The 12,735-nt window shown below is 39.1% G+C and overlaps 1 protein-coding gene and 1 pseudogene across 8 annotated transcripts in view; one reads left to right on the forward strand and one right to left on the reverse strand.

Annotated features, from left to right (window-relative positions):
* The window catches only part of LRRC49 (leucine rich repeat containing 49), a 149,595-nt gene that overhangs the window by 96,311 nt on the left and 40,549 nt on the right, over nt 1-12,735 (reverse strand). For all 8 annotated transcript variants that reach the window (XM_086322757.1, XM_086322760.1, XM_086322758.1 and 5 more), the window contains one exon: nt 8,529-8,590. In XM_086322757.1, coding sequence (XP_086178883.1) covers nt 8,529-8,590 — 62 coding nt within the window. The remainder of the gene's footprint in view (nt 1-8,528; nt 8,591-12,735) is intronic.
* Nucleotides 10,264-10,670, forward strand: LOC147365232 (large ribosomal subunit protein eL42-like; annotated as a pseudogene).

Genomic DNA, 12,735 nt, shown 5'->3' on the forward strand with positions numbered 1-12,735 from the left:
TTCAAACGCTTTTTGGAAGTATTTTCTACAAGTTATAAGGAATAGCACCAGGGGAAGTTACTTAATATACTTTAAGTTTATTTCTAAATGCATTTTGGATTTACTCTACTTATACTTTGAATTTGTAGAACAAAACAAAATAGAAGTCATAAAACACACTGATCTCAATTTACCATGTGTTTCTCAACCTAGAAACAATCACCCAATATAACATACAATCATGAGTAATTTTAAGACCAAAATTCCCCCTTAGCAGTATGTACCAAAAATGTCCACAACTTCTAGAACCTTCACATTAGCAAAACCCAAAAGGGCCTTTGACACATCAATACCTTAAAATGTTAATTTACTGCCATGAATAGCTATCAGCCTCTCAACTATGTATGTGTGAACCCAGTATGAGACTCGGTGTGCAAAACAGCCTGCTCACAGTGTCTTAGTTTAATTTTAGTTCAAGAATCCTTCCTTTAAGAAAAACTCACACATACACACATTGAATAAATTATTCTAACACAAAGGAAAATGAAACTTTAAGATTATAATAAGAATTATCCGGGGACTCCCCTGGTAGTCCAGTGGCTAAGACTCCGGCTCCCAATATTGAGACCCCACAGTGTTTTCTAAACTTTTTAAACCCAATTCATGGTGAGAAATATATTTACATTGTAATCCAGTTCCCAAATATCTATAGCAAAATAACATTCATACACAAACACATACAAATGTATACAAAGATACACCCATATATATTAAAACTGCAAACTTCTCATGAGACAGTGTTCACCCTTACAATGTGTGAGAAACTCTCAACATTTTCTATTCTGCTTTTATGGTTCCAGTCTTGAACTAAAATTGACTAGGATCCTTATATGGGTTTTGACTCAAAGTCTGGAAAACACAGATCAGTGGCATTTTTAAGTCAGCTGCACAACTTGCTAAAGATACAAATTCCTGAGCCCCATCTAAAACTACTGAATTAGAAGCCATGGAGGATGGATCCCCAAGCACTGCATTTTCGCAGGCTCTCCAGATGATCCTTAAGCATATTAAAGTTTGAGAACCCTTGAGATCTTTAGGATCTCAACTTGAGATCTATAGGATCATCAGGTGTTATTCAGACAAAGAGAGGTAGAAAAAAATATTATTGCCAGAAGCCATAGTAAATGCAAAGACTAAATGGGCAAGGGAGAGCATGATTATATTTAAGGAGGTTCAGTGGAACACGGCAAGTTCACAGGGCTCTATGGGGAAACAGTGTGGATGAAGAGGTAGGCATGGTCCAGTCTGCCACCTGCCTCTCCTAGTTGGTTCCATGCCACCTAAAGAACAATATATAAGTATACATTCTTAAAAAGGAAGGAAACTTTTATACATGCTACAACATGGATGAACTTGCAGCCATGAAACTAAATGATGCTTGCTCCTTGGAAGGCAAGCTATGACAAATCTAGATAGCATATTGAAAAGCAAAGACATCACTTTGGAGACAAAAGTCCATACAGTCAAAGCTATGGTTTTTCCAGTAGTCATGTACGGATGTGAAAGTTGGACCATAAAGAAGGCTATGCACTGAAGAATTGATGCTTTCAAATTGTGGTGCTGGAGAAGACTCTCAAAAGTCCCTTGGACTGCAAGGAGATCAAACCAGTCAATCCAAAAGGAAATCAAACCTGAATATACATTGGAAGGACTGATGCCGAAGCTTCAATAATTTGGCCACCTGATGCAAAGAACTGACTCACTGGAAAAGACTGAATCTGGGAAAGATTGAAGGCAGGAAGAGAAGGAGACAAGAGAAGAAGAGATGGTTGGATGGCATCACCGACTCAATGGACATGAATTTGAACAAACTCCAGGCGATAGTCAAGTATAGGGAAGTCTGGCATGCTGCAGTCCATTGGGTCACAGAGTCAAACACGACTTAAGAGACTGAACAGCAACCACATGGATGAACTTTGAGGACATCGTACAAAGTGACGTGCACCAATCACAAAAAGACAAATATTGCATGATTCCACATACATGACATAACTAGAGTAGTCGAAAGTTCAGAGACAGAAAGCAGAACGGTGGTTGCCAGGGCCTTGGGGAGGGAGAACGGTTGTTTAATGGGTGTAACGTTTCAGTTTTGCCAGATGAAAAGAGTTCTGTGCAATACAAGACTGACTGCACAAGGGTGTAGGTGTATTTATTAACACCACTCTATTGTGTGCTTTAAAATGGTTAGGATGGTACTTCTATGAGTATTTTACCACAATTTAAAAAATAATACCTGAGACTAAGAGTCCTGAGTTGCCACTTGACCTTGACTAGTATTTGACTCTTTTCCCAGGGATATGAACGTCTCCTTATTTCTGGGAGCAGTAGCAACCATTCCCTTTTAGGCAAGGAAAACACTCAAATTATAAATGTGTCTTCTTTTTCTTTTTTTTTAAAGAAAAAAGCTTGTTAAAACTTTCTACATTGGAGATTGAAAGAAAGGAGACAGGAAAGAATCAATTATACCTTAACTTGGTAATGAAGAGCAGAGCTCTGTGCAGCCTCAGTGGAAAGGAGATGAAACACCCTGGGTTTTGCCTACAGATCATAAACTACCTCTGGGTGGTAGTACATATTTATCCCTGACAAATATTTTTGTCTAGAAGCTTTTTCTTGTGAAGGGAAATTTTATATAAAATAGTAATCTGCTAGTTAACAAATATTCTTATTTGGGGGTGCCATAACTCAATGGTTCCCAGATCTAGCATCAAGCTGAACAGCAGAATTCTCTGAGAAGCCTTAAAAAAATACAGATCCTTGGCCTCACTCCAGATTTACTGGAGCAGGTTACCCAGCAGTGAACTTAAGGCCTACGTGTTTTTAAAGCTGCCAAGGATATTTTTATGGGTGGCCTTTTGGGGGCAAATCACTCAAAGTAAGGACAGCTATGACAATGGCCGCTTGGTGTGTGATCTGACCTCTCTCTACCCTCTCAAAACCTCTCTGAAACGACTGAATATAAAAGTAGGAAAATATCCTTAGCAATACTAGAAAACCAGAAAAAGTTCCATCACCAGACCAGAACACTAAGGAATTTCTGGAAGATATAAAGCAGATGGAATCAGTAAAACCCCAAATTGCTAAAGAGCCTGAAATGAAGAGTATCTCTGCTAAGTAAATGCTACCGGCAGAACCTCAGAATACTCCCCAGAATAAGTGTGGCCAGCAGATGTGGGTCAGCTGTCCAGTAAGTACTGGAGGGCTTGGTAGCAATTTGCTAGCCTCCTACCCTCAAAAAAGGCTGACTCCTGAATTGTCTTCAGGTTGAAAATGATGAGAGAAGAAGGGCTGTGCTTTGGGAAAGTGCAACTGGCCCAAGATGTAAAAGGAGCCCCCATTCCCAGAAGGCAAGTTTCTTGTGAACATCATAAAGCAAAGTCCAACTGGTTGGATAGCCTTCCTCCTCCCTCCTACATCCTCCACAGACAGAGATCTTATAACTTGCATTCACAGCGACATTTCTAAATTATGCGAAGGAAACAAATTCATGTATATCCTCATATATAAACAAGAACAAAAAATCACAGAACAAATGAATGGATGAAAGAAAGTATTTTGTTTAATTTAAAGAACAAGTGTAGGTAATGGAGAAAAATAAATTCTAGAAATTAAAAAAAAAACTTTATCTCATAGAATAAGCCATTAGAGGGACTTCCTGGTGGTCCAATGGCTAAGACTCTGTGCTCCCAGTGCAGGGGACCAAGGTTTGATCCCTGATGAGGGAAGTAGCTTCCACATCCGGCAACTAAAAAGATTCTGCATGTGGCAAGGAAGATCCCACATGCCACAACTAAGACCTAACACAGTCAAATAAATAAATAATTTTTTAAAAAGAATCAGATCAGATCAGTCGCTCAGTCATGTCCAACTCTTTGCGACCCCATGAATCACAGAACGCCAGGCCTCCCTGTCCATCACCAACTCCCAGAATTCACTCAGACTCACGTCCATCGAGTCAGTGGTGCCATCCAGCCATCTCATCCTCTGTCGTCCCCTTCTCCTCCTGCCCTCAATCTCTCCCAGCATCAGAGTCTTTTCCAATGAGTCAACTCTTCACATGAGGTGGCCAAAGTACTGGAGTTTCAGCTTTAGCATCATTCCTTCCAAAGAAATCCCAAGGCTGATCTCCTTCAGAATGGACTGGTTGGATCTCCTTGCAGTCCAAGGGACTCTCAAGAGTCTTCTCCAATGCCACAGTTCAAAAGCATCAATTCTTCGGCGTTCAGCCTTCTTCACAGTCCAACTCTCACATCCATACATGACCACTGGAAAAACCATAGCCTTGACTAGACGGACCTTTGTTGGCAAAGTAATGTCTCTGCTTTTGAATATGCTATCTAGGTTGGTCATAACTTTCCTTCCAAGGAGTAAGCGTCTTTTAATTTCATGGCTGCAGTCACCATCTGCAGTGATTTTGGAGCCCCGAAAAATAAAGTCTGACACTGTTTCCACTGTTTCCCCATCTATTTCCCATGAAGTGATGGGACCGGATGCCATGATCTTCGTTTTCTGAATGTTTAGTTTTAAGCCAACTTTTTCACTCTCCACTTTCACTTTCATCAAGAGGCTTTTTAGTTCCTCTTCACTTTCTGCCATAAGGGTGGTGTCATCTGCATATCTGAGGTTATTGATATTTCTCCTGGCAGCCATTACAAAAAATGCAGACTACTTGGAAATTAAGATCATGAGAGCCAAGAAAAAGAAAACAAATCAAGCAGACAATAGCACCTCAGAAGAGCTGAATAATGCAATGAACACGTCTGAAGAACGAACTAGATACAACTGACTCTCTTGATTAGCCACAGAATATTTCCTTCAAGGTGATCATCACAGAGTGTACTTTGGCAGGTCCCTCCAGCATTCCATGGGCTGGAGGAAGACCTGGAGCTAGTTGGGAGGAGAAGAGGGCAAGCATCTCACTGCAGGTTCCCAGAGGGTAGGCCTAATGAGTCCACTCTGAGCCTTCTACATCTACTTCGGCTAGGTTGTACCCTTACCTGGAATGTCCAAGGACTATTCACTTTACTGAGGTCTACTCCACTTAGAGCTCAGCCCAGGGACCATCTCCCTCTGGGAAGTTTTCCTTGACCTCCCTTCTCTACACTGATTTACATTTTCTAGTGTATCTACGGAGAAGGCAATGGCACCCCACTCCAGTACTTTTGCCTAGAAATCCCATGGACGGAGGAGCCTGGTAGGCTGCAGTCCATGGGGTCACTAGAGTCGGACACAACTGAGCGACTTCACTTTCACTTTTCATTTTCATGCATTGGAGAAGGAAATGGCAACCCACTCCAGTGTTCTTGCCTGGAGAATCCCAGGGACGGGGGAGCCTGGTGGGCTGCCATCTATGGGGTCGCACAGAGTCGGACACCACTGAAGCGACTTAGCAATATATCTACATTTGACCACAGCTAAGTTTAACTCACTGTATTATAATTACCTATTTGTGTTTCTGTCTTCCTCGTGCTCTGAGGGATATTTTAACAGGAGGCATCACTTCTATTCAGATACACAGATGTGGATATGTCATTCATTCTCTTAATGTATCTTGTATGCCTACTAGAAGAACTAAGTGCCTGTTCTAATATCTACAGGAAAACATACAAAAATGGTCCTGTCTACCAAGGCCATGGTCAACCCATCATTAAATATAGGTACCTATCTACCCCAAGGTGGAGCTCTCTGAATTCAGTTAGGGTGCTATCACATTCTGGAACTTTCTGAATTTCCACCAGGTAATAGTTTATGTAAATGGGCCTCTAAGAATCCAACAACTTGGTCAAAATCTAGGAAGCCTTACTACATTAACAGTCAATTCATTTTTGTCTCCCCAAAATGGATACACGGTTGGATATTTCACTGGGTGATATTTGAAAGTTATCCAGAGAAAGTCCTAAAAGGTACTTTCACCTATATACTGCTATTTCTGCTCTTCTTGTATGTTACTCCTCAACCACTGAATTGCAAATTATGCAACTCTGTCATGCCAGGACTGTAGCAGGGTATGAAAGGACACCACAATTAACACTACAGATCATCTACCATCCCAGTCAACTGAAATATTTGTGTCTTGAATAAAACTCACAGAAATGTGAAAAGGGCTTTCACTCTCTAATTCCTCCTGTCCCCTGCCCAAGAGCCAATATATTCTCTATATCATCTCTTGGATTACATGCATCAACAGGAACAAAGCAGAAAATAGAAAATGTACTTGACCTGAAAAGCAGGTCATCTGGAAATACTAGAGAAAGGTAAAGAGCTAAGCCTTTGCAGAAACACAAAAAAAGCAATCAGTAAGAATACTAAAACCCTTCCTTCTATTCCAATTTCTCAATAAATCCCACTTTTAATAGAAAGTCATAAGTATAATCCCACTAATCATATATTTATTTCGTTGAGTAGGTAAAACTCCTTTTCAGGTTGGGAAGAAAATTCCCTAAATACAGACATTTAAGATCAACTCCCTACAGAGCCAGGAGTTTAGAAGTTGAGGTATCCAGAGGAAGCGGGCACGTCATAACCCCCATACACCCAAATTTATAATCTCTTTTTAAATTATTCCCCATAAACAAGACAAGAGCAAAAGTAATAAGTTCTACCGCATCACTTCATGGGAAATAGATGGGGAAACAGTGGAGACAGTGTCAGACTTTATTTTTTTGGGCTCCAAAATCACTGCAGATGGTGACTGCAGCATGAAGTTAAAAGACGCTTACTCCTTGGAAGAAAAGTTATGACCAACCTAGATAGCATATTCAAAAGCAGAGACATTACTTTGCCAATAAAGGTCCATCTGGTCAAGGCTATGGTTTTTCCTGTGGTCATGTATGGATGTGAGAGTTGGACTGTGAAGAAGGCTGAGTGCTGAAGAATTGATGCTTTTGAACTGTGGCATTGGAGAAGACTCTTGAGAGTCCCCTGGACTGCAAGGAGATCCAACCAGTCCATTCTGAAGGAGATCAGCCCTGGGATTTCTTTGAAGGGAATGATGCTGAAGCTGAAATTCCAGTATTTTGGCCACCTCATGCGAAGAGTTGACTCATTGGAAAAGACTCTGATGCTGGGAGGGATTGGGGGCAGGAGGAGAAGGGGACGACAGAGGATGAGATGGCTGGATGGCATCACCGACTCAATGGACGTGAGTCTGAGTGAACTCCAGGAGTTGGTGATGGACAGGGAGGCCTGGCGTGCTGCGATTCATGGGATCGCGAAGAGTCGGACGTGACTGAGCGACTGAACTGAACTGAACTGAAGGGTTTGCCGCACCTTCAGAAGCTAATATTGTGAGACGTGAGAAACAACACAGTTTAAAAATGAGACACTATCTTCTCAAAACAATTGTTAACAGTCTTTAGGTAGAAACTCCTTAAAGAAAATTGAGTGCTCCTTCCATTGCCATTAAAAATAAATTCTACTCTTCCAACAAGATGGGAAGGCAGCTGGAACAGGATTCAACATAAACTGAAGAGGACATTAAAAGTATTTCAGAAAACTTTGTATTTCCACACAAAGAAAAAAAAGAAAATGATTGAGGGTGTTTTCTTTGAAATAATGCCTACATGCAAAATTCACCATCTAGACTTAAGCACTACCTTTTAGAGATATAGTACAGGGATGGGGGCTAACATAGGAAAAAGGCAGAAACAGAAAATGTGCAAAAGCTCAACTGGTTTTCAATAATCAGAAGCACAGACCTAGAACTCAGGAAGAGATATGTCCTCAATTCTTTTATACTTAGTTTTTATCCTTCTATAAAAGTACATTCAGAGAACAGTCTTGAAGTGAAACTAAAGAACTGAGGGGCAAGGGAGAAGAGAAGAAGGAGAGTCAGGGAAGGGTGGCTACTCATTCTGCATTGAAAAGTCTGACTGCCTGTCTCAGCTCCAGTTCTGAAATCTTCCACACTGACACTGAATGAGACATCATCACAACAGAAAGGATGATATGCTTCAAACCTTTACAAAACAACATTTAGACATTTATATATTTGAATATACAGTGTTTAGCTGCATTAGTTCTCCCAAGTAGGGATACCAAGTTAGAAGTTATGGCCTAATTAGCAAGTGGCTTAGTGACAAGTATAACCTGCTATATCAAAATTGCTCAGTAGCTACACAGATTGTAGATGATAATTTATGAAAGAAATTCTAATTCAACTGATTAGTGCAGTAAGTGTCAAACAAAGGACAGCAGAATATATGTTGACATTTCCACATACGTGTTTTACAAAGAAGCAACTCTAAACTATAACTATAAAGAGCACATACTATACTAAACCAGTCATCATTTTAGCATCAGAAGCGCTAATAAACACAAGAGCTTTGATTTTGCACAGAGAACTTTGTCACAGATGGCCCTGTCATTTTCCAGTTGAAAATCGTACATGTCAATAGAAATACTCCTAAGTATTTACAATCTTAATTTAAAGCATTAGAATCCACACAATCAAATTATTAATAAATGACAAGTTGGGAGTTTCCACTTACGTAGATATATTGTTGAAGCTGAGAAACAGACGTTGGAGGCAGGGCAAATTATCCACATCTCTCTAGAAGGAAACAGAAAGCAAAAATCTATCAGCTGAAAGGGAAAAAAAAATGTTATAAAATGTCTTCTTGTTCAGCTGTTGAAATACATAGCCATTGCTAGTTACTGCAACCTGGCTAGACCACTGAATGCTACTGGGCATTGAGCTCCATTCTTCTCCACTGCAGATTAAATGGGAGGGTTTTAGTACATCCGCAGAACAAGCTGCACCACTCGCAAGGTAGAAAGCACTGAGGAGAACAGAGGGAGCTGCTGCTGCTGCTGCTAGCCTCTTCAAGCATGCTTTTGGGAAAGGAGCCAAAGTGCTACTTCAGCCTTTCAACTGTAGCACAAATACAGTATGATCAACCATTTGTTAAAAATCACTTGGAAAAGAATCTGTTCAAACACTTTAAATTTTAAATTTATGCAATCAGCTTTCCAAACAGTACTGAGAATTTCAAAGCCATTCACCTCACTATTCTCAAACCCACAGAAATACACCACTCAGTTGCAGATGAATCAATACACTGACAATGCCCCCATAATGCTAAAAGGAGATCATCATAACTGTCAATGAAGGGTACTGGAAGGGCAATTTCCATCTAAGCAAGAATCCAAGGTTCTCACAATTGGAAATCTATGCTGTTCTGCTTAGGTGCAGCACTCCTGAGCAAAACACCGCTGTTTAAATACAGTTACCATCAGCAAATATTGAAATGTTTTGGCCCAAATGATTTGTTACTAATTTTATTAAAAGACACAAACCTTCTGAAAAGTCTGACATATTCTGGAATACCAGAATCTTAAGAGGAAGCTTAGTAATTACCTAGTCCATAATCTCATTGTTCACATGGGAAAAAGTGAAACAGTTGAGGCTGTGGCAGGGGCAGCATGGGAGAGGGGTGGAAAGGTGACCAAGATACATATTGTCATACACACAGAAGCCAAAATAGGACAAGATTCCAGTTATTCTGACTTCAGTGGTCTGCTCTTTACAATACTACACACACTGGTACTTCTAATATTAAATATTTTTCACTTTTATTATTTACAATAATTTCTAGTTATATCCAATTGAATGATGCTAATGTAAAAATGTACATTTTACATAAATTGTGACCAATATTTAAACCCAATCAAAACTTGTCTTACTCTTTCCGTAAGTCATCATCTTTCTTCCTCCCCCACTTTCCTTCCTCCCTTTTAAAAATACCATTTCCAAGACTGAATAAAAATGTAGGCAATGCATCAAAATTACAGACAAGTTCAGCTTTTCCAAAAAGTCATTTATTTATTTTTAAAAACTTGTTATACAAAGAAAATATAAAAGTGATAGAACTGTGGCAGAGCCACGTCTCGTGGATTTTTTAGAGGACACAGGAGAAATAAATCTGGCTGAAGACATTTCCCATATAGTTTTCAGGGCTGTAATTTCCAAAAGGAAAGGATAGCTTGCTTCCTATCTGGTCTCCGGAAGTTTAGAGTTACAGTCAGATTGAAAGCCTGTCTGAGGAATCTCTTCTCTTAAATTCTTCCTGGAATCTAAGGGAGATATTTCTGGGCATAAGCATTGTTTGCTGACATCTAACTAGGACAAAACTGAGAAGCAGTAGCCTGAATCTCCTTTGGATCAAGGCATCTTTTAAAAAAAGAAAAACATTTGCTTTTTTCCGTGCGATCACTCTCACAAACATGGAGAACGTTCCTAAAACCCACTGGGCTTCTTTAAGAAGTAGGAAAGTACAAATCCCACAAAGTGACAGTACAAAAAGGGCAAGGATTCTCTGAATGCCCGAGGAAGAGGCATTACGACAGGAAGCGGAGTGGCTATGGTGGGCACACTAAACCAGTTTTCCAGAAAAAGACTAAAACTACAACGAGATTGTACTGAGGCCTGACTGCATCGAGCCTAACTGCAGATTTAAGAGAATGAGATGCGAGCATTTTGAACTGAGAGGAGATAAGAGGAGAAAGAACAAGTGATCCAGATCTGAACTTCATATTTTGTTTCATTATGAAGACAATAAAAATTGGAGATTGTTTGCTTCATTTAGTTGCAATTGGGTTTTGGAAGGGAAATAAACTAGTGCCATCCATTTTTTAAGAAACAGTCTTCTTTTGGGGCCCCAGCCTACCACCATCAAAGACTACAGACACACAGACACACATTTCAAGACAGTTTTTTTACTATTAAAATATAAACTCAAATTACATCAGGCTATAAATTGTGAGAAAAGGGTTTTTTAAGTTTATTTGATTATAATGTTTTATGTTTATTTTCATTTAAGAAGCAAAATTTTACCAGAAGTTTTTATCAAATTTTCAAAATGATTAACTCTCATCTGATAAAGGTATAACAAGTATTCACAAGTTGAAAAGTTAAAAATCAGAATTCAACAACATATACCCCAAAATCATTTTAGGAGATAGCCTTTCCAGAACTTTAAAAAGCAAAATAATTACCCACAATCATTGTTGTTGTTCTAAACTTCATTCCTATAAGAAAACTATAACTTTAATTTTTCTAGCAACTCTAAGATATACTCTGTAATGAATTTCTAGCATTATAATAGACAAAAAGAAATATTCTATTTATATCAATTATCATGCATGAGTTATTTACAGAAGAAAAAAAAAAAAAAAAGACTGCTGAAAGTTACCAGAAGATGGTTGCTCTAATATGAGAGTGAACCAAAGATGTAGATACATAAGATCCAGGAAGTCGATTCACTATTGGAGAGAGACAAGAGAAACTCAAGGATGTCATCTCCATAGCAGGCCTAAGGCAACCAATCTACATTAGAGACAGAGGACAAAGGGCTAGAAAGGGTATCTTCGAAGACAGAAAATGAAACAGATATACTTGAGATCTTTGCCCATATAGAGAAGAATTTTAGAGTTCTGTTGGGGAGTTTGGACCTTCAGTTAATGGAGAAGTGAGACAGTTAGTTATTAATGCCAGAGAAAACAAAAGTTTAGTATCATGGTCCAACATTCACTTTGAAAAGCTCATCTTGTTCTGCCAGACAATCCTAACCTGAAAATCCGAAATCTGTTAGTTGCTCAGTTGTGTCCGATTCTTTGCAACCCTATGGACTGTAGCCCACCAGGCTTCTCTGTCCACAGAATTTTCCAGGCAAGAATAGTAGAGTGGGTTGCCATTTCCTTCACCAGGGAATCTTCCTGACCCAGGGATTGAACCTGGGTCTCCTGCACTGCATGCAGATTCTTTACCATCTGAGCCACCAGGGGGTAACCTATTATGTCATAAATTCATCAATCTGAAGCCAGTGCACTGAAAGACCCACCTTAAACAAGACCCCCAAGAAATCTCAAAAATACATATCGTGACTTGGTCCTTAAAATATGACTAAGACTGTGTCAAGAAAATGTGCTCTTCCTGTCAGGAAGTAATAATCTCAACTTTTCTTTATCAGCAGGTTGTTCTGGTGTTACACTGGGGAACCAGCACTCAACAATCTGCATATAATTATTTTGGAATAATGAGGAAAGCTAAAATAGGGGTTACAGATAATTTAAGAAAGCTAAATCCTTATAATGTTGAGAAAAAGTCAGCACATTTATTTCACTGTCAAGTATCAAATCCTCCCAGAAATTCTTTTCTGGAGGTAACTATTTCACAGGCACTGAAACTATTCCAAAGGGGCAATAACATACCTAAGATGAGAAAAAGAAGATGAAATATTTACATACAGGGGAAGATTTACAGTTCATCTGTTAACCTCTTAATATCAAATTTATTATATTTAACAAAACACACTTCTGGGAATCACATTCGAAATATGTTTTGAAGTTAAGACACAAAACCATTTTACAGATTTTTAAAAATATATTCTTTAAAAATAGACTTTAAAAAATATTTACTATATGGTTATTGAGAAGAATATAATTCTTTATTTTTCAAGAGAATAATGACCTGCCAATTTAGAAGCATGTTTGTCCTACCCAGCTCAGATGCTGTTTTCCATATTCCTAAACTTCACAAAAGAACTAAATGATTCAGCAATTTGACCCTGTGTAGAACATCTATTACTGGAGCTATTTTTAGAGCAGCCTCCTGCAGGGGCATAAGGAAGAAGGGTGAAGAGACGGAGGGTTTGGCATACAGCAAGGAGAACAAAGATGACTGTAATAAAATTACAG

Source organism: Bos grunniens, chromosome 10 (genome assembly GCF_055505025.1).
Source record: "Bos grunniens cultivar Pamir isolate PY7600 chromosome 10, Bosgru_T2T1.0, whole genome shotgun sequence".
Classification (NCBI taxonomy): domain Eukaryota; kingdom Metazoa; phylum Chordata; class Mammalia; order Artiodactyla; family Bovidae; genus Bos; species Bos grunniens.